The sequence below is a fragment of the Planococcus citri genome, chromosome 4 (assembly GCF_950023065.1).
Source record: "Planococcus citri chromosome 4, ihPlaCitr1.1, whole genome shotgun sequence".
NCBI lineage: Eukaryota > Metazoa > Arthropoda > Insecta > Hemiptera > Pseudococcidae > Planococcus > Planococcus citri.
Window position 1 is genome coordinate 3,665,499 of NC_088680.1, and position 25,236 is coordinate 3,690,734.

General features: G+C 34.6%; 6 protein-coding genes and 1 non-coding gene across 11 annotated transcripts; 5 read left to right on the forward strand and 2 right to left on the reverse strand.

The window, feature by feature from the left end:
• The first annotated feature begins 210 nt into the window (after window positions 1-210).
• Window positions 211-5,155, forward strand: LOC135845391 (leucine-rich PPR motif-containing protein, mitochondrial-like). Its single transcript, XM_065363900.1, has 16 exons — window positions 211-630; window positions 715-881; window positions 955-1,077; window positions 1,168-1,432; window positions 1,507-1,738; window positions 2,124-2,333; window positions 2,411-2,603; window positions 2,678-2,890; window positions 2,973-3,169; window positions 3,263-3,415; window positions 3,476-3,616; window positions 3,688-3,883; window positions 3,951-4,149; window positions 4,219-4,483; window positions 4,674-4,830; window positions 4,912-5,155. Exons 1-16 carry the CDS (start codon window positions 509-511, stop codon window positions 5,034-5,036), a joined length of 2,958 nt encoding a protein of 985 aa, XP_065219972.1. The 5' UTR covers window positions 211-508; the 3' UTR covers window positions 5,037-5,155.
• Window positions 1,932-2,073, forward strand: LOC135846135 (small nucleolar RNA SNORA16B/SNORA16A family). Its single transcript, XR_010558912.1, has one exon. It is a non-coding gene; the product is annotated as a small nucleolar RNA SNORA16B/SNORA16A family (small nucleolar RNA).
• A 128-nt stretch (window positions 5,156-5,283) lies between the features above and the next one.
• Window positions 5,284-8,532, forward strand: LOC135845395 (protein BANP-like). Its single transcript, XM_065363907.1, has 8 exons — window positions 5,284-6,104; window positions 6,221-6,648; window positions 6,726-6,905; window positions 6,973-7,120; window positions 7,193-7,333; window positions 7,419-7,589; window positions 7,679-7,783; window positions 7,858-8,532. Exons 2-8 carry the CDS (start codon window positions 6,263-6,265, stop codon window positions 8,032-8,034), a joined length of 1,308 nt encoding a protein of 435 aa, XP_065219979.1. The 5' UTR covers window positions 5,284-6,104; window positions 6,221-6,262; the 3' UTR covers window positions 8,035-8,532.
• A 1-nt stretch (window position 8,533) lies between these two features.
• LOC135845397 (uncharacterized) lies at window positions 8,534-9,778 on the reverse strand. Of its 2 annotated transcripts, none has more exons than XM_065363911.1 (4): window positions 9,590-9,778; window positions 9,340-9,409; window positions 9,174-9,257; window positions 8,534-9,104 (listed from the first exon to the last, which is right to left on the reverse strand). In XM_065363911.1, exons 1-4 carry the CDS (start codon window positions 9,663-9,665, stop codon window positions 8,810-8,812), a joined length of 525 nt encoding a protein of 174 aa, XP_065219983.1. In that variant the 5' UTR covers window positions 9,666-9,778; the 3' UTR covers window positions 8,534-8,809. The 2 variants fall into 2 exon arrangements, with proteins under 2 accessions (XP_065219983.1, XP_065219982.1); XM_065363910.1 differs by having other exon boundaries at window positions 9,340-9,415.
• Window positions 9,779-10,085: 307 nt separating this feature from the next.
• On the forward strand, window positions 10,086-14,470 carry LOC135845393 (uncharacterized). Of its 4 annotated transcripts, none has more exons than XM_065363902.1 (10): window positions 10,086-10,194; window positions 10,367-10,534; window positions 10,613-10,730; window positions 12,215-12,383; window positions 12,456-12,538; window positions 12,620-12,772; window positions 12,841-13,240; window positions 13,322-13,422; window positions 13,509-13,628; window positions 13,708-14,470. In XM_065363902.1, exons 4-10 carry the CDS (start codon window positions 12,356-12,358, stop codon window positions 14,299-14,301), a joined length of 1,479 nt encoding a protein of 492 aa, XP_065219974.1. In that variant the 5' UTR covers window positions 10,086-10,194; window positions 10,367-10,534; window positions 10,613-10,730; window positions 12,215-12,355; the 3' UTR covers window positions 14,302-14,470. The 4 variants fall into 4 exon arrangements, with proteins under 4 accessions (XP_065219974.1, XP_065219978.1, XP_065219977.1 ...); XM_065363905.1 differs by having other exon boundaries at window positions 10,091-10,206; XM_065363903.1 differs by having other exon boundaries at window positions 10,094-10,287.
• A 1,803-nt stretch (window positions 14,471-16,273) lies between these two features.
• On the forward strand, window positions 16,274-18,836 carry LOC135845392 (E3 ubiquitin-protein ligase RNF14-like). The gene is made up of 3 exons (XM_065363901.1): window positions 16,274-16,491; window positions 16,591-17,376; window positions 17,453-18,836. The coding sequence occupies exons 2-3, from the start codon at window positions 16,602-16,604 to the stop codon at window positions 18,508-18,510; spliced, it is 1,833 nt and encodes a 610-aa protein (XP_065219973.1). The 5' UTR covers window positions 16,274-16,491; window positions 16,591-16,601; the 3' UTR covers window positions 18,511-18,836.
• Window positions 18,816-24,841, reverse strand: LOC135845396 (uncharacterized). Its single transcript, XM_065363908.1, has 5 exons — window positions 24,463-24,841; window positions 24,263-24,330; window positions 24,048-24,134; window positions 19,203-19,401; window positions 18,816-19,124 (listed from the first exon to the last, which is right to left on the reverse strand). The coding sequence occupies exons 1-5, from the start codon at window positions 24,482-24,484 to the stop codon at window positions 18,898-18,900; spliced, it is 603 nt and encodes a 200-aa protein (XP_065219980.1). The 5' UTR covers window positions 24,485-24,841; the 3' UTR covers window positions 18,816-18,897.
• Window positions 24,842-25,236: the final 395 nt, after the last annotated feature.

The window sequence follows — 25,236 nt, forward strand, 5'->3', positions numbered from 1 at the left end:
AATGATTTTTGTTGTATTTATTTTAAAAATTAAAAGTTTTTTTCTAGCAAAAAATTTCAATTCAAAATCTTTTATTTATTTATTTTCTGGAGGTATTTTCCGATTTGTAAATCTGAGAACACTGATCATTTTCTCACGCGTCTTGCTGTCTTGCTACTTTCACAACTCTCCTGAATTAAAAATTTTCACCTTCTGATAATAATTTTAATTTTTTTGTAAAATTAATTATTTAATTTATTTAAAAAATTTTTCGTAAGTAATTACTAATTAGTAATTAGTATTAAAATTTATGTGTTATTTGATCATATGATGGTGCAATAGCTGCAAAATTTCATTAAATATTCCGGAAAATGTGAACCTTAACATCTGTTATTTACTGTTATGAATTAAATGCTCTTATCAATAGGATGACATTCTGTCTGTTAGTTAGACTGATGCAATGCAATGAAAAATGATCTGACCTGTGATCAGAATATTCTCAAGTTTCGGTAACATATTCCTTCATAATATGTTCAACTTGTGCAGACGAGTAATGAGGACGAGGTACGCATTCTGCAATGTGAAATTACTCAAAAGCATCCATGCCAAATGCCCTGTATCGTCCTCGTCTGCCTGCCATTCTCATTCGAGGTAAGTATAATACAAAAATCGCACGTGTTGCTTCATTACTTTCGTGTTCGTACTAATTTTCAAAAATTGTACACGATTTTTCAGTCACGTTACGCCGATCAAATCCATCTCAACGAGGTATTCTTTCAACATCAAGAATACGACTATCGAGTTACAGAAAAAACTGAGAAAACTCAGCGTAAAACTTGAACTTGGGTTCAGTATTTCAGTATTCTCAGTCGATAGTATTTTAGTACATCCTTGCTTCAAATGTGAATTACATTTCGCTTTTGGTTAAATCCAAACGTAATACTCGAATTAATTTTGCTGATGTTTTAATTATAGTTACGAAAATCACCAAAGCCGATAGTGTGATTCTAATCAACGCTTGCAATTGCATGCACGAGGAGTCGTCGCTGAAACGAAGCGAATATGTGTGGAGAATTTGGGATAAAATGAAAAAAAGTGGTAAGAATTAATTTTCGTATTTATCGCTTTATTCCAATTTTCCTACCTGTATAGTAATAATAATAAATAAATTCTCGCGTTCATTTCCAGGTATCATCGACTTAGATTCCTATCATCTTTTATTACGTGTTCTTCGAGATTGTGGTACTTACGTCGAACCGAAAGATCTACTCAATACCATTTTGAAAGACGGATGTTCCCCTACTTCCGAAACGTACACATTGTTGTTAGAATGTGCTTGTGAAAATCAAAACATCGATGGCATCGAATTCGTATTGTCTGCTATGAAAAAAGACTCATACGAAGCTTCCGACAGATGCCTCAATGCTATTTTATTCGCCACTGTTAAAAGTAGGTTGGTAATATTAATGTGAAAAAGATAACCGTTGATTTACTGAATTCATCGTATTAATACTTTATTTTTCGCAGAGGATTGGACAGTGCCAAGGATTACTTGAAGAATACATCCGGTAATTTGAATTCTGGAACTTATACAAGTTTACTCAGAGGTATCGCCGAACAGATGGTAGAAAGTCCAAATCGATTCGATGAGGTGTTGAGAGAAGCTCGAGAAAAATCGATTGAGTTTTCCTTACTAGAACGAATATTGATTGTTCAGAGTGTAATACGTGGGACAGATTTACTCGCGTTTATTCCTAGTGTAAGTTTTCTCCATTTTTATCGATAGTTCGAATCAATTGGCCGAAATTAGCCACATTTTGGGAAAATATTACCTAAATGTGTTCAGTAGGCGGCCTACAGAAACTTGTTCTTATTAACGGTCGCTAGTTGACTGAAAAGTAGTTAAATTAGCATAACCCAATACAGAACACAGTCTAAAAAAAATCACCTTTCGAAAGGCTATGCGAAGGCACATTGATCTTGTATACCTATAGATATTTGTGTTCAAAACATAGCCGAAAATAACGTTCTCCTTTGACGGTCGTTGTCGAGCGATTGAATGCTCTTTCAGCAACATATTGTGAGAAGACATCATGTTGATTATTTCAGAACGACTAATATGTAATTCGTTTGTTTTAACGCAGGTGCTTGGTCCGAGAGATGATTGGATACCTAATCCGATAACTTTATGTAATTTAACCGCGAGATGTTTATCTATAAAGAATTATCCGGCCATGTTTGAAGTATTGAATTATATGGGTGATCTGGTCTACCATATGACTCCTGGTATCGATGAATTGCCACCATGTTCTTACATAGACCTCATAGTTACAAACATGGTGCGGTCACAAATGGTCTGTAATGATGTTTCGTGATAATATTGAAACAAACGTGACTTGTAAATTACCTTATAGTATTTCAATACTTTCAGCCTTTGAACGATATTTTACAATTTTGTTTCGAGAAAGATACAACGATACGTTTGAGAAGAGCTGCTTATACTTCGTTACGTTGCCGTTTATTCACCTACACTTTGGCTTTCTTCGAAGCTATGAGATCTGTCGAAATGCCTCTCAGACCTCATTTTTTTTGGCCCATATTTTTATCGTGTCGGAATAATCAGCGTGAGTTTTAGTGTACTTCATCTTCGCAAAATACCTCGATATTCCAGTCGAGTATATTTACGTTATCTTTGCAGAAATGTATAATGTGATAAATGCTATGAACCGGTTGAATGTCGAATTAGATTACGATACTTTGCGTACGTACGTTTTGAAACACCTGCATTTGATGAAATCGAGCGAAACGTTTGAAAAATTGGAAAAACTCGGAATTCCTTCGAGTAGTTTTGCTACACCTTTGATGGTTTTAGCTCTGCAAAAAAATCAAATTTCACTCGCGATGGAATTGTGTAAGTATTTTTTTTCTTCTTCGACGAATCGCAACGAAATTATTTTTGGTTTGTTTTCGGTAATGTAATTTTTTTCTCGCAGATGACAAATACAAATCGGAAATAGATCACGAAAAATTATATTTCGCCTTGGCTTCGTTATTAATTCGCTGTCAGGATTTTGACGCTGTTTCCAAAATATGTTCCGATGATACTCAGCATTTGCTCAAAGTGTTTCATAATTTGGTTGTTCATTTCAAAAAGGGCGCTCGACCATATTTGATTGAAAAGTTTTTAAACGTAATTATCGTTTCAATATTCTGTTTTCAAATCACTGTGTCGTTTTAGTATCATTTTAATGTTATTATATGTGTGATTTTACCTTCAAAACAGACGTTCAGGAAAACCAAAACGAGTTTATTTAAAGCTGACTTGGAAGAACTGAGACTTTATTTGAAATTACACAATTTAGACGAAGAAATTTGGCTGAATAATCTTCTAAATGAAGTGAACAACCATTCTTCTCCCTCGCCAAGACCTCACTTAGTGCGTATATTTAACCAACTTGAAACTGCCGATACGAATTTTCATTTATTTTTCTATTAGAGAGATATGAATATTGACGAATTGGAAGATAACGTCGTCCATCTAAGGAAACATAATTATCCCACGAGACAAGCTCTCAGAAGACTGCTGATAATGCACGCAGAAAGAGGCAACGTTGCTCGTGTTGTGGAATTGAAACAGGTTCTGTAACATTTCGTTAAACTGTATCTTAAAAGTCGACAGTTTTTTTCAATTGTTTTGTCTTCTTATAGGAATTGGAAGAGAGGAATATGGACTTTTCATTGGGTATGAAAGCTTCGTTAATGAAATGTTTCTGCCTAAATGGCAATTTCAACATGGCGTATGATTTATTCCTCGACATGAAATCGCACGGTTCGCATGAAAAACTCGAACCAGCGAAATACATCATGTTGGCCGATGCTGCAGCTAGGAAAGGTCGTCTCGAAGGTAAATTTTTCATCGAGTGTTTAATTTACTCGAGAATTCGAAATCACGTTGTATTGCTTGGTTTTAGTTACGTACGAAATACTGAAAAGCAGAACGAACTTTCAAGAAGATGATTTAAGTAACGAGTGTTTGAAATTAATCGAAACGGTTGCTCAAAATCACGGAGTACAAGCTGCCGAACAATTACTCGAATATTTAGTCAAGAGTAATTATTGTTACCTCAAAATCATGCTATTCAAACCCATAATGCAATATTATTTAATAAGGTATTAGTTTATTTTGAAACCGACTCCTATCTTAATGAAATTTTATCATTAATTTTCTTCTTACTTTAGAAATCAAGTCGAGAATGCTACGTTAGCTTGTTTGAAGTACGCGAATCGTTACAGACTGATGCCAATGAAACATAAAATTATATCTAGATTAGCTGCGTTGGCTGTGGAAGAGAAAGTTCACAAGAGTGAGCCGAAATTTCAACTATTGTTGGATAAAGTTTTGCAAACCGCTGGATATTTATACGGTTCTAGTCATACGAATTTGGTGTACATTTTGTGTTTGGCTGAAATGGGATTGTTGGTATCTTTGAAGTTGTATTTAAAAGTACGTCTTATTCGTGTTGTTTCGACTTGGAAAATATTCGAAATTTTTCATCTATCATTTTGTGTGGTTTTGGTGCATTTTTTATCTCTGCTCTTCGTACGTTTTTTATTCATTTACGGAAAGCTGAGTTGAAAAATGGACCTACTTGAATTATTCCTCGACAAAGTTTTCATAATTACTGTTTCCTCAGGAATCGTACACTGGAATTGAAGAAAAGCTATTATGGCACGAGTGTAATAAATTATCTGATACGAATAACGTTAAGACTTTAACGAATTTGGAAATTGCTTTCAAGAGTACCAAGTTGAACATGGAACCTATTTATATTAATTTATTGAAGATTTATTGTAAGTATTGCTCGTTTTCGTAGATTTTTATTAGAGGTTAATACGTAATAAACTGATATGTAATTGAATTTTGAATTTTAGGTCGAAATAACGATTTAAAATCAGCTCGTGAATTGTTGAAATCGTTGGAAGAATCGGAACGAATGCCTTCTATGGAGTTTACAACTATGTACTCTGAATTAGTAAATGGTGACGATGTTGTTTGAGGATAAGATGTACTCGTAATTTATTATTTAGTGACCAATAAGTCGAAGTTTTGTTTCCTACCCAAGATGTTCATTTTCTTGTAACTTAGTTACTTAATAAAGTTTACAATTTTAGGTAACTTTGTTTCAGTATAGTGATGATTACGAAAGATGGAATGCCGAAAGTAATACTTTTTGATCACGAAGTCGAGAAACTGATCGCAGACGTAGTGTTCTCTCAAATTCGTACCTCGTACCCAAAAACGAACTGCTGGAGAAGGCGAAAGCCAAACTTGAAAGATAATGATCGAAAACTTTATTGTATCGTTGGAATTTTTCAGGTTTTTGAATGTGAAACGATTAGAAATTGACTATTTTAGTTGTTGATGTAACTGTCGTTGGGTGTTCGAAATGATCCGATGTTCATTTGAGAACTGATTTTAGTAATAGGTACGAAAATGTGTTGCTTTGGTTACCGATCCAGTTGGTAAAGAACTGAATGAGTTCGATTAGAGGGACGAGACTAATTTTCAATTAAAGTTCGGAGATCATCGGTTTACAAAGTCAATGAACGCTTAAAAACGTTGAAATTATTTTAATCAATGATCAATAGGACTACGACTGGCCACCGAAGGAATTATTGATCTTGATCAGTCATCACTCATCATTCATAAACGATTATGACTCATAAATGTTGATGGCGCAGGCGCATAGCAGCTAAATACGCTATTTAGCTTCGCCCATCGTCTTCGGTCTCCTACGTTGAATGAAATGTGTTTTCACTGAATTCAGTTTTCAATTTATCCACTTTTTTATTTTCATTTTGATAATTCGATATCTCTTCGGAAATTTATGAATGAAATTATCTAGGTTCGTTTGTGAATCGACTTATCGTAATTCGGTCATTGATTTCTCAAATTCTCAATCAGAATTGATCTAGTTGAGTGATCGGTTGTTTTGATTGCGGTTCATTGATAAAAGATACATAAGTCGTCTGTTTTTTAAATATAATTAGTTCATATTCCTTCGTTTATATAGAAATGTATCCATCGACTGAATGATACTGTATTTTAGAAAGCCAGGAACTAGGTAATTTCTCTTCACTTTAGAATATTTTCTTCGATTTTTTGTGCAGGAAACGTGACTATAGAATCATCGAACAATCTCCACTGATATATTCCATCAACATTCTATATTTTTTACAGAAATATCGATTGATTTGTGACCGTAATTCGTACAAGATCATCATGAAACGAGTATTAATAGTACAACAACCTCAAATACCATTCGCTAAAAAAGAAGAAACTGTCTGCGTCGACGGATTTAATTTCAGTCGTGATTTGTTAAGCATAACTGACCTAATCAAGAACACATTCTCCAGTTTAGAGCAGAAAATTAATTCGTTAGATAGCAAAATAAACTCTGTATCGAGTGTATGTAGCAGTATTCTGTACCATACGGAAAACATCATCAAAGGAAACAAATCGTCGTTTCCTGCCAGTTCGATGAAATGTTGCCAAGAATTGTCGACTAAAATTGAAAACGTTAATAAGATTTTAACCAGCATCGCTGACGTCGTTCAGCTTCTAACTGTAGAATCAGTTTCCCAGAAACAGAATTTAAATCAAGAAATGTAAGTTGATAGTTGTTTTCGTTGCAATATCGAGTATTACGTTAATTTGATACTGAACTCAAATCGTCTGGTTTTAGATTTTCAGCTCCTGTTGTATTAGTACCAAATAAAGTACCGCCTCTTGTAGAAGCTCAAGTATCGCTGGATTCTAGTTTTCAAGTAATATCACTAAATAGCGAACAAGATTACCCTGATGGAAGCTGGTTAGGAGACGACACACAAATGGAATCCAAAGTTAGGGTCCCTATTACTCCTGGGTACGTTTCATTTTCTGTTTTTTGGATCGTGTAAAATGAAAATTAATGAATTACGTTTCATTTATAGCGAACTTCTGCATATAAATACCCATTGTCTGACTCCTGAGAAAATGGCGTTGACTTTACTCGATCATCTTTTCCCTCGAGAAGTTCTAGCTATATCGAATCTCACCGGAAAAGGAAAACATGGCAAGAAACAATTGGATCCTTTATTCGTAGGTTAATTTGACCTGTAAACTCTCAATGTATTTATTAAACATTACGTAATATTGGCCCGTCTGTCGTAGATATACGGAATTCGCTGTCATCTTCTGCATAGATTCGGTATCAGTGAAAAAGATTGGTTCAGGATTAAGCAAAACATGGATTCGAAATGTCGCACGGTCTGGCGAAGAAAACTCAAAGGACTTCCCATTGGAACGAACAGAGTACGTGATTTCTATTTTCAATTTTCATCGCCAGTTATTCGTTTGCGAATGTGCCGGTATAGTAATAGCTGTGTTGTTTTTGCAGGCTGATCAGAACTGTAAAAGAAAAACCGAAGAAAACCAATGCAACGAATCGGAATTGAATAGAAATAACTTCGCTTGTGATCCTTTCATTTTTGCAAATGGATTAATTTCGGAAAATGAAATAATGGAGGATATCGAAGAAGAAGACGAAGAATTGGAAGAAGAAACTGAAGTACGGTTTCGTTTCAACGAATGTTTTTATAAAAGAGTTTTTTCGTATATTGAATATTGACTGGTTTTATTTTCGATCGAATCGTGTAGATTATACAGATAGCTGAAGGTTCGTTGCAGACGAATTTTGAAACCAGCGATAAATTTGATGATTGCGACGACGACAGTGAGTTCTTAAACGATAATTTCAGCTCGGTGAGTAATAAATGTCACATTTAGTAGCTTCGTACTATGATCTGATAATTCAACGTAATTTCTTCATATTTTAGGATCAGTTGTCTAAAATGGACGATAGCGACGATTTCTGTTCTGTTGGCGGAGAAACTTTGACTATTCTTACCAGCGATGGCCCAGTTGATGTCTTAAATCATCATTCACCGGTCAACGAAAATGAATTTATAATTGGATTAAATGAGGGAATGACGACGAAAGGCCGGAATTTATAATTTTAAAGAACGTTGATATTCTTGTGTGAATTCTCATTCTATATTCTCGTCATATTTTTCGAAAATTGATCGATCGTTCGATAGAAAGTTACTCAATTGTTCGATTAAAAATTGCTAAAAAAAATAGCTCGATCGTTTGATGGAAAGTTGTTAAGAAAATTGTTAGATCGTTTCATGAAAAGTCCGCAAATTACGAAACAGACGTTGTATTTTGTAGATTTTTTAATACAGCTGATCAAATTAGAAGAATTTCCAGTTTCGATTTTAATTTTATCATCTTTCTGGAGAGCAACTTGCTTTTAAGATACTCGCGACTAAATCTGCATCTATCTAAGTACATATTTGTGAGTGATATACTATTATTCATTTGAAGAAAACGTGTAGTTAATTGTTCATTTTACTGTAAGTATTGTTTGTACTTCACCAATATCAAATTAAAATTATAATTTGATGCATTTAAAACAGATGAAAAATAAAAACTATGTTGTGTGAAATTAACTTCTGTTGAAATATTTTATTTAAAAAAAAGTGAAATGCATCTTCAAATAAATCATCGATACAGTTTTCGATTTGATTTGAACTGGACGAAAATAATATCATTAATAAATTGAATTTCAAAACATGTTTTACATCATCATTGCCACATCTACTTCAATAATTGACTGGTAAACTACTCATAAATTCGCATTTTCAGCGCTGATTCTAATTACGATAGAGATAGAACAAAATTAGGAATAATATAATACAACTTAACGAACAAAAAAAAACGATAAAATTACAAATTCACATCGTTATTCAATTCTAGCGAATCGTTACCTTCGTCGGAATTCAATAAGTAATTACAAAAATCTTTATTCATTTTACCAACCGATGCGCATGTTTCCTTAACAGACGCATTCACCTTAGCGTCGTACTTATCCAATAAGCAATTCACCGTCTCGCTCGCTTCGACTACCTTCTTCAATTTCTCAGCTAACTTATCACAACTCGACTTTTTATTCAGGAATTCGATATCTTCGGGTGAAAGGCAACTTTTACAATCTTCCCAAGTCAGCACAGGATTCACTTGTCTGTTGAATCATGCAATATACAAAGTTACGACTACGTACAGTTGTCTCGTAACACAACCAGTAACATACCTCATCTTCGAACGGCTTTCAAATGCTACTTCGCTGTCTTTTTTCTTCCACTGTTCTATTTCTGCAGCGCATAACGACGTATAACTAAATGAAATACAACAAATATCCGTTTAGAACGATGTGCTGACATAATTCAAGATACCGAATAATGAAAATGACAGCTTACTTTTTGATTATTTCTTCTCTAGAGCTGGGTTCTATGGTGCTCGAATTCACTTGATCGATTTGGGAGGTTTCTGTATCTGACATAATAATACTGGATTAATGTTTTACGTAAAAAAAACACCGGCCAATGAAGAGAAACGTAAATGGATTCAGGTTTGAACAAGATACCGATTTCTTGTCAATACGCAGCATCGTTTTGTTAATTTAAGATAGATTTAGGAGAGTAAAAAGAATAGTAAACAAAACCATACCAATGATTATCGTTTTGTACAAAGCTGCAAAGCTCGATGTCCGGCGACGTTTGGGTCCATCGGAATACATATTCATGATCTCGAATAACTGAAAAACAATTATAAAATTACTAAATATCAAATATACGATTTATATTTTCAATTTAAACGCTTCAACTTTTAAAAAATACGCGAATGCGTCAGATTTTAAAAATACATTTTTTTTCCATGATAAAAAAAAATTATCAAATTTTCCCGCTCTTTTGTTTTTAGGATTTGTGTATGATCATTTGATTACACGTTGTGTAAAAACAAAGAAATTAAAAAAGCTTTCGTGAAAACTAAAAAACAAAAAAAAAGCTTTCAAAGTTCAAAGTCTGTTTGAAAATTTTTTCAAATTAGTATGAAAATGAAATTTTGTATATTAAATAAAATAAAATTTACGAATGATTAAAAAGTTGAAAAAATAATTTTTATGTTTTTTCTTCGTCCATTTTGCTACACTGTACTACAATCAACACTAAGTGTCTGATAACAGAGATAACACAATTTGATGACAATTTGAACACTTTCCCGACTTTCCGCAACTTTAATCTTCAAGAACTTTTGAGCGGCAAAGGCAAAAGGTACAGCTTTCGGTAAAGACCCATTTTGAAAAGGATAAAATAACGAACGTTTTTCTGTATTAATATACTGTCAAAACCCCTAATTTCGGACAGGTTACGTAACTTCGGAGTTCGGACACTTGGTGTTTTTGCTCTTTTTTATACAGGACTAATTGAAGGTGTATTTTTTCAGACATTAGGTAGACAAGATGGAATATTGAACCTGATTGGACAATTGAAGACACAATAGGTAACTGGTGGAGACCGAATTTTGAGCCACCTCAGTATCCGTACATTCCTCCTCATATAACTAAACCAAAGGAACACAAGAAATTATTTTTAGTGCAACTTGGAGAGAAAGGTTGGTTATTTTGTTCGTTTTCTCGTCACGATAGTCTACTTTGTCGTTGAGTTTCTGATTAAATTATTTCTTTCGCAGCTCTTTTTGCGGTTCCCAAGAATTATAAGTTAGTAGCTGCTCCGTTGTTTGAATTGTAGTACGATAATTCGCAGGGGTACGGTCCTATTATTTCTTCTTTGCCTCAAGCATTATGCAGGTGAGTGTTGTTTTCGTTGTAATTAATAATAATTGATTCATCTTCATTCATCTCGAATAAGTTGTATATGTTAGGTACCAAGTCCGAAATTGTACAATTCGGGGTTGGTACAGCCAATTTTGTACCATCTCCGAAGTGTCCGGACCAAGCGTGAATATTGCTTTTTCATCGGACTTGGTTTGTACAATGCCCGGAGGGTCCGGACAAAGTGTTCGACTTGGTACAATTTGTGTTGTGCAAAGTCCGAAATATAGTTTTATAATGAATGAATTCGAATTTTACATCCCTTTATTCCATAAATATTGAACCAAATTAGAGGAAATTTAAAGATGACTCTAAAATACACACCACCAGCAGAATTTTCAGGTGCTGAAATTCATTTGTTGATTTTTGGGGAAATTTTTACAGATTCAAATATTGCTATGCTCACTTCTCAAAAAAAAAAAAAAAAAAAAAAAATATCAAATTGAGGTACTTACTAACTAAAATGCTGAAATTTGGTTTTTACTCTCTATTTTCAACTTCTCTAGTCGTGAAATTCTCGTGCCTTACTCATTTGAAAACTACGCACTAATACTTAGATTCCAAATTCATTTTTTTATGGATTTTTCAAAGTCAAAATTTTAACAAATTGTCGTGAAAGGCTGAAATTTGGTTTGTACCTACCATATTATCAATTTTATGAGTTAATAGCAGATTTCTCCAGTAATTTTTTAAAAAATTGAAAAAATTTTGGATTTGAACTAATACTAATACAAAATGGTTTTGAAAAAATTTATCGAAAAGGTCATAAAGATCGATGGCTAATCCAGGTTTATGCTAAATTTTAATTTTGCTCTAAATACTTATACTTATACAATTTAGAAATATAAAAAAAATCGCAAAAATCGAGATGAAAACGCTTCAAAATTTGCTGCCTCCGAAAATTTGCAGCCCTAGGCAGCTGCCTAAGTTGCCTGTGCATAAATACCGCCCAAAAAAATCAAAACCACCACCAAACGACTCGAGAAGTTAAAAATAGAGAGTCAAAACCAAATTTCAGCATTTTAGTTAGTAAGTACCTCAATTTGATCTTTTATTTTTTTTTTTTGAGAAGTGAGCATAGCAATATTTGAATCTTTAAAAATTTCCCCAAAAATCAACAAATGAATTTCAGCACCTGAAAGTTCTGCTGGTGGTGTGTATTTTAGAGTCATCTTTAAATTTCCTTTAATTTAGTTCAATATTTATGGAATAAAGGGATGTAAAATTGGAATTCATTCATTATAAAACTATATTTCGAACTTTGCACAACACAAATTGTACCAAGTCGAACACACTGTCCGGACCCTCCGGGCATTGTACAAACCAAGTCCGATGAAAAAGTAATATTCACGCTTGGTCCGGACACTTCGGAGATGGTACAAAATTGGCTGTACCAACCCCGAATTGTACAATTTCGGACTTGGTACCTAACATATATATTTCGATGCGTTCGGTTTCAGGTTCAATTTTATTTATATGTAAATAGTGTTTTGTTGATGTCCTTCATTCGTGATGTGACAAATTGAAGCTATTTGTCTCAGAAGCTTGTCCAATATTAGTATTTTGAATTCGTTGTCGACACTTGAAATAATTTACGATCAATGGTGTCTACGACTCTACTCAAGGATGGTAAGTACCAGTTTTCTTGTAGTTTTTTTTAAATATCTATGTAAATTATTTATAACCAAGCTTCTGTATTAGGAACTGGGGATAAATCGAGCCCAGAAAAATCTCATTCGCCGATTCCATTTGATACGCAGGAACTTGAAGATCTCGTCAAGCAAGTAATTAATCACAGAGAGTTTCGTTATGGTATTTATTGTTCCTCAAGAATATATACTTAAGTGGAATATTTCTTTTTATAGGAAATGTTTCAAGCCCAACTTTCACTTTCTGCGCAATCGGTAGACCGTGATACTGCGTTGGGAACCATTCGTGAAAATGTGTACCATAAGAACAAACTAGAACTTCAGTTACGATCGTTAATTGTAAAAAACACTATCTTGAAGGCGAAAAATGTAAGCAATTTGCACTCAAGGTATAACATTTACCTCAACGTTTTGTTACTATGTATTTTTTTTTTTAGGAAAAATTATCCGAACAATTAACTGAAGCTAATAATAAAATAAATACGCTCCCGTTCTTCGAGTTGAAAGAAAAAGAAATTATTCCCACGTATTTGCTCAATGCGAATTATGTAACAAGAGAAGAGCAGTGGTACTTGAGTTTTTTCTACAAGGTTACTACTTTTTCTCGTGTACTACGGGAAAGAGTACCCGAAGATTTCGAAGTACGAAAACTATCAAGAGCCATAATGAGCCTTTTTAAAGGCTTATCGGAGAATGTATCTCATAAAGAAGACGCAATACGGTTAAATTTAACGGAGAAATATTGGCAGTACGTATTTGAGGTTGCCAACATCACAGATGAAATCGACCAACGTATCATTAAAGAAGTATTCAGACCGGTCTTACAGTCTGAAATTGGTAGGTATTTTTCTGTCACTAGAGTTATAAGGAGTAGTTTTTTTATAATATAAGCTGATTAATTATTGATTTTTGTTCCAGACAATGTTGACGTGGATGGTAATTTTTTCCTACATGCGTCTGCCCTGGATTTAAATTTTAAAGATAATACGGAAGATGACGAAATAAACAAAATAAAAAAGGTTAGTAAATATTATATAGTAATTCAATGGTGAAAATTCACTGTAATTTATTCTAGTAATGTAAATTATTTAAACTATTCTTCCAGAAATGCGGTGATTTGGCACACCTGATGAAAAACTTCTACTTCCCGGTTAATTACACATCCGAATACACCAACGACCTTTTCGTTGAAATAAATTCCAACGATGAAGTTGTAATAACAACTGTAAGACTGGAAATACCTCTTTTAACTGTAAACTAGATAAAAAAAAACTATTTTTTTAAAAAATAATTATCGATTTCAGGTGATGGAAAGGTTAAAATTACTCGGCTTGAATCCTAAAAACACGAAAGTCAGAAAATGTCGAATATTTGCGCACAAGTCGAGGAACCAGCGAAACGTGAATCCTCCAGATCGCTCACCAATTTCGGAAAATCGCACTTATCAAAGCACTCCACCTAGTTCCCGATCTGCTCAAAATTACGTGCCATCAAATCGAAGCGAATCTTCGGGGACCTACACGCAATCGTATCAAAACTATAGTCAATCCGATCAAAGCCATTATTCTCTAAATTACGATCGATCGCAGCGGACGTACGACGATACAAATCGAAGCCAACATTCACTTTACGGTCGACCCCAGCGTACTTACGAAAATACAAATCGAAGCCAATATCCACTCAACTACCATCAACGGCATCAACCGGAGTACGACTACCAGCAATTAAATCAAGGCCAGAATTCACGCAATTTCTGTCAGTCGCATCAACAACAACAACAATTCGCTCGTGGTCGGCGTGGTCACCATCAAGCACGCACTGATGGCTCTTCTGACGCTCAATACGAAAGAGACCGGAATTACCGAACCTCATCTTTCCGGGACCGTTCTCCGCGCTAGGCTGTTTGGACAACGACAAACGACGAAAATAAAATTATTACTTAAAAATTTTATTGAAAAAGTTACGAATCACTTGATTGGGAAAAAAGTGGAAGTTTATAATATATGTGTTAAGAATGGTTGTTATATAAATAAAGTTGGTACATCTTCCGTTGTACATGATCTCAAATTGCATTGCGTTTTTTTCTTTTTCGTCGACCATTATAATTGACTTTAGGGGGTTTTGAATTGATGATATCTCGTCGTCGTCGAGATCGCGAAAAAGTATCATTTATTTGCCAATACATAATTGCAAAAAATGTGTGCTTTTTGCTAAAGTTGCCAGTCTTCTTTTTTGCCAAAAACAAGTCCAAAATCATGCTTTTTGGAGAAATTTTTTTTGCCAGAAATTGGCAGAAAACAAAACAAAAACCATTTTGATTGGGCCAAAAACTGTATGTATTTTACTATTTTTTTATTTGTCAAGGACCAAGGTTAGAAATTGTAATACTGTAAAAGTTTTCACATTTTGCCAGCAAAAATTGTCAAAAAGGTCTTGATTTTTCATGAAAAATATTCAGTAACTTTCAAATTTGACTTTTGTAAATTATTATTATTACATAATCGCCATAATCGGCAGGGATGAGGCCCGGCTCAGGACCAGGATCCAAAACCCGAAAAAGCCACGATTATTTCCTTGAAGCCCGAATGTCCAAGCCCCAAAACCTTAAAAACTGTAACCTACAAAGCCCTGGCCCAAAGCTCGAAACCTTTTCCTCTGAAAAGCAAGCCCAGAACGTGAGCCCCGAAACCCAAACTGTGATCAGGGCTTTTTGGGGCTTTTTGGGGCTTGTAAATTTTGTAAATTTCTATTGTAATTACCGTTCTGTGCATCTCAAAAGTCAAAAATGATGATTTTCAAAAAAAAAAAGTTTACAACTTCCGCAAGAAGTTTAATATTTCAACTTTCAAGGGGTTTTTGGTACATTATTTATATTCCCAAGCCCAGAACGTGAGCCCCGAAACCCAAACTGTGATCATGGCTTTTCAGGGCTTGTGTGAATTTTGTAAATTTCTATTGTAATTTAATTACAGTTCAGTGCATCTCAATAGTCAAAAAAGATCATTTTCAAGAAAAAATTCAGAACTTCAGCAAAAAGTTTAATATTTTAAGGGGTTTTTGGTATTTTGGTACAGTATAGGTATATATATTCTGTAGGTAGTTCATTGTTATTTGAAAAATGACACTTGAAAATATAAAAAATTTGGACAGTAATTAAAAACTACAAAAAAATTCAATTCTGATTTTTAAAAAGCAGTTCCATTCAAATAATTTTGAAAAAAGCAATCGGAATCTGCCCTTAAAATGTTATTTTTTTTTTCAACAGAAAATCAAATAAGATTTTACTTTATTGAGTTTATTCTTCACTAAAATTGCAATTTCAAGCCCCGGAAAGCCCTGAACACTTCATTCAAGCCCTGGACACTGAGCCCTGAAACCTAAACCCAAAGATTCCTGGGCCCAAATCCAAGCCCATGACCTAATAAATTTTTGATTGAAAGCCCAAGCCCCGGGACCCGAAACCTGAAAAAAAATCGTTCGGGGCCTCATCCCTGATAATCGGTAATGCTGTTTTGATCTCAAAATTAAAATAATAATAAAAAAAATAAAAAAAAATGAGCACACTCAAGATTTTTGTTTTTTGAGAAAAACGGAAAAAATATGCATTTTGGAGAAAAATGAATCTCTTATAGGTTGTTGGAAATTCAATTCTCTACAATTTTGGTCGATATATTTATCTCATAGAACGCTCCATTTCGCCTCCAAATTGATCTCAAACTCAAAATTGAAAATTAAAAATTTTAAATAATAAAAAAAAAAAAATACAAAAAATGAGCACACTCTTAGATGGGCCACCCTGTATATTTTTTTGTGGTGTGGTAACACTGTAATATTGACTCATCGCTTTTTATCAAATTCCAAGAAAATTTATTGTTTTGGTTTTTTTTTAGGAGGAACAGAGGAAGGTCCGTGAACTAATTATTTTGAATTTCATTTTATTGTGAAATTTGAAAAAATTCTCAGTCTTCTCATCGAATTAAGAGTACAGTTAACGAAATTATTATTCAAATATTACCGATACAAGGATAACCGTGTAATATCTCGATGTTCGTAGGAGTATCGTTGCTTCGTAACGAGTGATAAGAAATGTAAGTACCCATTTTTTAAGAAATGCACTAACAGCTATAATTTAATTAACGAAACTACGCGATAACTCTTATTTTACGGTCACGTTTGCTTGTTCACAGTCCAAGTAATTATGGCAGAAGACGACAAAGAACGTCAAATCGACGAAGTCGAAGTTTTGGAATCGATTTACCCCAAAGAACTCTACATCAATACGAAATATCCGTTCTCCGGCTGCTTGAAAATTTCACCATCGACCCCAGAAGAAGAATTCCCCGTGAAAATAATCAGTAAATTGGGCAACAATACCGAAGAAAGGATGCTAAAAATACAACATCTTCCTCCGATCGAGCTGTACTTCCAATGTCCTAGCGATTATCCTTCTAAATCGCAACCTTACTTCATGCTGAGTTGTCTTTGGTTACCCGATAATCAGTTATCGGAGATATGTAGAAAATTGGATACTATTTGGGATGCTAACGAAAGCGAGATTTTATTCGCTTGGACGTCGTTTTTAAAAGAAGACTGTTGCAAATTCTTACACATCGAAGAGCTGCGAATCGTCTTAGATATGGACGTAATTAATCACAAACTGCCCGAACAAGACGAATCTACGTCTCGTAATTTGAACTTGGGTCAGGGTTCGGTATCGTCTATTCTGCGCGAAGAATACGCCAACAAGACTTTAAACGTGAAACCTCTCAATGTCAGATCTAACGATCAAGTTGCACGAAGCAAGCATATGAACTCCAAGTTCAAATACATGAAGAATAATAAGCTAAGGAGGAAAGCGGACGACGAAAATTACAAATACGAAACTCCCAAAGATCTTATCAATAAGGCAAAAAGTGCTTCCAAAGAAAACAATGTCGTCTGTGATAAACCAATCGCGTCTAAATCCAGAGAAGGTAATGAAATATCGAATTGAAACCCCTTGAATTGAATATGTCATCGTCTCTAATTAATCATTTCTTTTCTCCGCAGATAACAATTCATCCAAATGTAACCACGTTTTTAAACTTATGAACATGTATGGGAAACGAAGAAAAATATCACGTGACAACGAAGACACAAGAATCATTCCGAAACCTAGCGAAGAAATCGGTCGTATCGCTAAATTAATCGAAGAATTCAACGATCGCGTTCTCGAGACTGAATTCCGTACCGAAAATCACTCCTGCGAAGTATGTTTCGACGTTAAACTCGGTACCGACTGTATTCGAGTGAAACCCTGCAAGCACGTGTTCTGCAAATGCTGCTTGAAAGATTATCTAACTTTGAATATCGTCAACGGTAACGTAGGCTCGATTAGATGTTTACAATTCGAATGCGACTCTTCGCTAACCGATTTACAAATACGTCAAAACATCGACGAAGAAACCTATCTAAAGTATCGTAAATTCTCCGTCAAACTGGCCATCGAAAACGATCCCAATCTGTTATATTGTCCGAGAGAAATCTGCCAAAGCGTCGCACGTATTTCTACCCTAAGTCCGGAGATGTGCCACTGCGGCACTTGTCAATTTTATTTCTGTATTTATTGCAAAAAAGCCTACCACGGGGTACAAATGTGCAACCTCAAGAGCGAAGAACGACTCAAGGTTATACGCGAATATCAAGAATGCAGTCTGGAAAGAAAACTCGAACTGGAGAAACGCTTCTCTAAACAACAGCTCCAGAAATGGGTCCAAGATGACTTGAGCGAGAAATGGCTGGAAGCCTGCAGTAAACCGTGTCCTAATTGTAAAGCAGTAATACAGAAAATCGACGGATGCAATAAAATGATGTGTTTGAACTGCAACACTCCATTCTGCTGGCTCTGTAATTTAACGCTGAATCGCAGTCAACCTTATAAACATTTCATCGATCCGGAATCGCCTTGTTATCAGAAACTATTCCCACCGGAGGAGATGGAAGAAGAACACGAGTTTATAGATGAAGACGAAGAAGACGACGAAGAATTCATTAATCTGATCGATGAAATGTTGAACGCTAACGATGGCGATCTAGAAGAATTGTGGCCTTATTATTACGTAGAGTGATGAAGTAGTCTGCAATTGCCCTCGTTTACCTGATGAGCTTTCATTTATCAGTGAACCGATTGCTGATTAGCTTAGTTTCGTTATTCTTTCCTTCGTCGTGTATTTTTTTACACGTACTTCGTACATTCAACTCGCGGCTCCGTTCATTTTATCCACTTTAATATCTTACCTATATCTACGTTTTATTCGATGTTTCCCGAACTTCGTTCTTGATTATTTATTTTGTGTTCGTCGGAATTTTGAATAATAATTCGTATTTTTATTTAGCTACCTACAACGTTTCATTTTTGGGGTAAAATAAACGATTTTAGTCTTGGATTATTTAATTAGCGTAGGATTATTGGGTTTGGGCTAGAAAATATTATCCGGAAGATATACATAAATTGACTAGCTCATGTCGGAGTCGTCCTCCTCGAAGTCGACGAATACTTTCACCATCTTTTCCAAACAATCTTTCTCTGTAGGTAGCAGCGAAGCCGGTAATGACAGAATGAAAGCAATGAACTGCTCGATAGCCGATGTTTTCAAAAGAGCTTCATACAAGAAGCGATCGTACCAACTTATTTTGCCATACAACTTGTGGTATTGCAACGCGATATTTTGTGCTGACTCATCTACGTATAGAATGAATACTGTTATTATAAGTAATAATATTGCATTTTTCATTTCGTTTGAAAATTTCAAATATTTACTCGGAAATTGTCCCAATAATGCGATGGTGACTGGATTGTTTTCATCTTCTAGAAATTTTTCATATGCTGTTCCAACTTCTGCACATGTATATGAAGTACCCGGATTTTTGACCACTGCGTATGGTTTTACATGTATCGAAAAAAACGTTTGTACCATTCTGCGTCCACCCATAGTACTCAGTATACCCTTCATCGCATCCTAAAATAATACACAAGATTTTTAAAGATTTTCGCTACATTTAATTTAGCTTTTTATAATTGACGATTTTATTCTCTCGTTTTTTTTTTCAAATATGCTGCCTCATGCAGAAAATACAATCTCATCATTTTTAAGAGGAGACAATTGATATCAGATGGGTTTATTCATTAGGTAGATAACGTTACTTTTGCCCAAGCTCATAAGCACTTACTTTTATACGCAATCCAAAGCTTTTCCCTTACTTTAGAAATGAAAAAAAATCGAAGGTTTCCATCGAACCTATTTAATGACACAATGGAAATCCACAAATCAAGTCTCGCTTTCTGAAGCATGTTACGAAAAAAAAAAATGGTTTCTTAGACAGGTACTGGGATGCCCAAAAGTCAGTTTACGCCATCAAAAATCACATATAATTCAAGAACTAAGCCTCCTAAAGAAAAACTAATGGCATTGATCTGATGGGAAATTTTATCCTCCACAATTTTCTTCCCGGTCATTTTTCTCTAGTATGCACCGTTCGCCGAGAAAATCAAAACTTTTATATCAAAAAACGTGAATTTAAAAAAAAAATTGAAAAAAATTAATCCGGCATATGACAATAGGAGTAATTGCTCCCCCCCCCCGCCGATCCTCCGGGACAGCTTTTTTCTAAAAAGGGGACATCCTAAGGAATATTTTAAAGCAAACTTGCCCAAAAAAAAGTTGGCCTTACTTACAAAATGGCGGCCATTTTGATTGACAGGTCAGCCGAAATCGCAGATTTCGCGTCTCAACACAGGACTTGCACGAAATTTTTCAAACCTTACAACGGTAGATCGAAAGATCATGCAAATATTTATTACCTGTCAACATTTTAAGTGCTAAAGTGCGTTTTTCGATTTTTGATGAATTTTTGAAAATTCAATTTAGGTCAAAAATGAGGGAAAAAATCAAAATTTTACCAAATTGACCGAGAAAGCTGAAATTTGGGATATACCCTATTTTCGACATGCCAAATCGATTGCAAACGGTTTCGAACCGTTTTGAGCAGTTCTGGAGCCTCCAGCAGATTTTTGAAACTCGAAATTCCCACAAAATTCCATCAAATTGGAGTTGTAAAGCCGAAATTTATTCTGAAAACTAATTTCAATACGCTACGAAGTGCTGCAGGTGAATTTCAAATCGTTTTGGAGCCTCCGCGGTGACTTCTTTGAAAATTCCTGGAGCCTCCAGCAGATTTTTGAAACTTTAAATTTGTCCAAAATTTCATTAAATGGAGATGGAAAGCTGAAATTTACTCTACACCCCAATTTTAACACCCTCTGAAGACGACTTCAGGTGGGTTCCTGGGTTCAAGCCATTTTAGAGCTTTCAGCGACTTTTTTGAAAATTCCTTGAGCCTCCAGTAGATTTTTGAAACTTGAAATTTCTCCAAAATTTCGTCAAACTGAGATAGAGAGTCGAAATTCATTCTGCACACTAATTTCAATACGCTACGAAGTTGACTGCTGGTGGATTTCAAAGTCGTTTTGGAGCCTCCAGCGACTTTTTGAAAGGGTAGGTATATGGCGTTTTTTTGGAAAATTGACATTTCCTAAAAGTAGCTGGAAGCTTCAAAACCATTTGAAACCACCATGTAGTCTGCGAAGTAAATTTCAGTTTGCCTACTCCATTTGATAAATTAATGTTGGGGAAATTTCAAGTTTCGAAAATAACTTTCCATCTCAGTTTGATGAAATTTTGTGAAAATTTAAAGTTTCAAAAACCGGCTGGAGGCTCCAGTGATTTTCAAAAAAGTCGCTGGAGGCTCCAAAACGACTTGAAATCCACCAGCAGTCAACTTCGTAGCGTATTGAAATTAGTGTGCAGAATGAATTTCGACTCTCCATCTCAGTTTGATGAAATTTTGGGGAAATTCAAGTTTCAAAAATCTACTGGAGGCTCCAGTAATTTTCAAAAAAGTCGCTGGAGGCTCTAAAATGATTTGAACCCACCTGAAGCCGTCTTCAGATGGTGTTAAAATTGGAGTGTAGAGTAAATTTCAGCTTTCCATCTACATTTGATGAAATTTTATGAAAATTTTAAGTTTCAAAAATCTGCTGGAGGCTCCAAAACGACTTGAAATTTACCTGCAGTACTTCGTAGCGTATTGAATTCAGTTTTTAGAATAAATTTCAGCTTTCCATCTCCATCTGATGAAATTTTGTGAAAATTTAAAGTTTCAAAAATCTGCTGGAGGCTTCAGGAATTTTTAAAAAGTCGCTGGAGGCTCTACAATGACTTGAACCCACCTTAAGTCGTCTTCAGATGGTGTTAAAATTGGAGTGTAGAATAAATTTCAGCTTTCCATCTCCATTTAATGCAATTTTGGACAAATTTAAAGTTTCAAAAATCTGCTGGAGGCTTCAGGAATTTTCAAAAAGTCGTTGGAGGCTCCAAAACGACTTGAAATTTACCTGCAGTACTTCGTAGCGTATTGAAATTAGTTTTTAGAATAAATTTCAGCTTTACAACTCCAATTTGATGGAATTTTGTGGGAATTTCGAGTTTCAAAAATCTTCTGGAGGCTCCAGTAATTTTCAAAAAAGTCGCTGGAGGCTCTAAAATGACTTGAAATTCACCTGCAGTGCTTCGTAGCGTATTGAAATTAGTTTTTAGAATAGATTTCAGCCTAACAACTCCAATTTGATGGAATTTTGTGGGAATTTCGAGTTTCAAAAATCTGCTGGAGGCTCCAGAACTGCTCAAAACGGTTCGAAACCGTTTGCAATCGATTTGGCATGTCGAAAATAGGGTATATCCTAAATTTCAGCTCTCTTGATCGATTTGGTAAAATTTTGATTTTTTTCCTCATTTTTGGCCTAAATTGGATTTTCAAAAATTCACTAAAAATCGAAAAACGCACTTTAGCACTTGAAATTTTGACAGGTGATAAATTTTTGCATGATCTTTCGATCTACCGCTGTAAGGTTTGAAAAATTTCGTGCAAGTCCAATGTTGAAACGCAAAATTGCGATTTCGGCTGACCTATCCATCAAAATAGCTGCCATTTTGTAAGTAAGGCCAACTTTTTTTAGGCAAGTTTGCTTTAAAATGTTCCTTACGATGTCCCCTTTAAGAAAAAAGTTGTCCCGGAGGATTGGCGGGGGGGGGGGGGTGTAATTACTCCGATTGTCATATGCCGGACTAAATTGAGGAAAAAAAATTAATTCAGCAGTCAAGTTCTGCTATTCTCAACATGATTCTCATAATTTGATGAAATATAAATGATCTTTTCATAAAAATCACATCGAACATTTTTTTTTTTACAAAAACGTCAGACTCTTGGGAGGGAGGGGGTGCTATCAAAATCAAATTTTCAAATTTTGTAAAAATGAACAAAAATCGAGTGATATGTCTAAATGTAGGTTTTTTGGGTCGAGAAACACGAATCTGAGATCCTTTTTTCCCTCAGACCCCTTGAGGAGGTGCTACTAAAATCAAATTTTGTAAAAATGAAAAGAAATCGTGTGATATGTTGAAATATCGTTTTTTGGGGTCTACAAACACAAATCTGAGATCCTTTTTTCCCTCAGACCCCTTGGGGAGGTGCTACCAAAATCAAATTTTGTAAAAATGAGAAAAAATCGAGTGAAATGTCTAAATGTAGGTTTTTTGGGTCAAGAAACACGAATCTGAGTTTCTTTTCTCCCTCCAACCCCTCGGGGACGATTGAGGAGGTGCTACCATTCTTGAGATACCTCGTCTCAAAAGCGACTAGGTACATTTTAACTAAATTAACGCGAAGTAATTGTAAGTGAATAGGTAAGGCATAGCCTAAATTCTTTTATTCAACTCGCTTCAAAACCGCGATTGTGTGAAAATGTGTGTTTGAGTGTGTAGAATTTGGGTATGGTTAGTTACTTTGCGACTAGGCGCGATTTTTCTGGATTTTGATACACTGCTTACTCGAATTTTTGTGATTTTCTCAAAATTGTATTTTGGTAGCACCTCCTCATAGGAGCTGAGTGGAATACATATTTCAGATTCGTGTTTTTCGATCCAAAAAACCTACATTTTGACGTATCGCTCGATTTTTTTTATTTTTACAAAATTTGATTTCGGTAGCACCTCCCAAAGGGGTCTGAAGGAAAAAATGACCTCAGATTCGTGTTTCTCGACCCAAAAAACCTACATTTAGACATATCACTCGATTTTTTTTTTCATTTTTACAAAATTTGATTTTGGTAGCACCCCCTCCTTCCAAAGGGTCTGGCGTTTTTGCAAAAAAAATTTTTGATGTGTTTTTTATGAAAAGATCATTTATATTTCATCAAATTATGGGAATCATGTTGAAAATAGCAGAATTTAACTGCTGAATTAATTTTAACTTTTTTTCCTCGATTTTTTTCATTTTTTTTTTTTAATTCACGTTTTTTTTGACATGAAAGTTTTGATTTTCTCGGCGAACGGTGCATCCTTGAGAAAAATGACCAAGAAGAAAATTGTAGAGGATAAAATTTCCTATCAGATCAATGAATTATATGTGATTTTTTGATGGCGTAAACTGACTTTTGGGCACGATGGCTCGCATTTTTTCTTTTACAAAATCTGTCCTGGTTCCACAAATATTAATAGGTATTAGGTAACGTACTGACACACATTCAAATAAAACAAAACCAATTTACCCGTTCTTGTTCAGCGTTTATGATGCGATTTAGATATTCATCTGATTTTTTTCTTTCTTCTAGATACAATGTTTTATAACTGTCAACCTGAATAGAGAACAAATCATTACAATCTTACAGAAAATCATTCATCTCAAAAGAAAATTAGCACACTGTAACATCAAACTGAACTTTCTGAAATACGAGTAAATTCAATAAAAATATTATGCACTTACTGCATCTTTCGTTTCTGAAATTGAACTGGGGGGCGGACATGGGGAACATGAGGCCAGGAGTGAATAAACTAGATAAAAATAAGCGTCATATTACTCGTATGTTCATTAAATAAAGTAGGTATAAGTACGTATATCTCAACAATAAATAAAACACATTGGTTGATGATCTTAAAATATAGGTATGTATGGTACCTACTTACCAAAAAATAACAAACCCAACATTTCCACAGTGGGATCAACTTATGGCACTTGAAGAAATAAAATCCTATATGAACTATGAATTTAAATGAAAAGTTATTATATTGTTTCGAAATATTTGATTAAGTTTTCTCAGTGATATGATGAAATTTTTTCAAGATATCAGTTATGATACCTAAGTAGTTTGATTTCGAGTATTTCGTTCAACTAATTGTTAGATATGTAGTTACAGGTATTGATTTTATACATATAAAGAGAGTGAATTCGAAATATGAATTTAAAGTAAAATTTGTTATTAATTTAAATTCCATTGTAAAATATTGCAGAATTGAAAATTTTCAACACGAGCGTGCATTAGGGATTTGACAAGACAACTGTCGCGCTCTAGGAAATTGTAGTAAAAAACACCGGAACTAACGAAAGGTCCCGTTGTTATCAGCAATTTTCAACAATTTTCACAACAATACATTCCAATGTTTATTCAGGGACCTTTCATCAGCCAATCAGAAACAAGGCGACACTAGCGCGGCGACCCTCTGTCAAGTTCCTTTTGATAAAAAAAAAATTGTTCAAGTGGCAATAATTTGTAGAAAATTCCATAAAAATAAGAAGAATCTGAAAATCATTTTAGAAGAACTGGAAACTTTTATTAAAATTAATGACAGGGGGGGGGGAGATTGTAATCCAAATTTGCGAAAGAAATGATTACTGATTCGTGAAAATCATTTTAAAATTCAAATTCTCAAATTCATGAGAAAAAAACATTAAAACCTGGC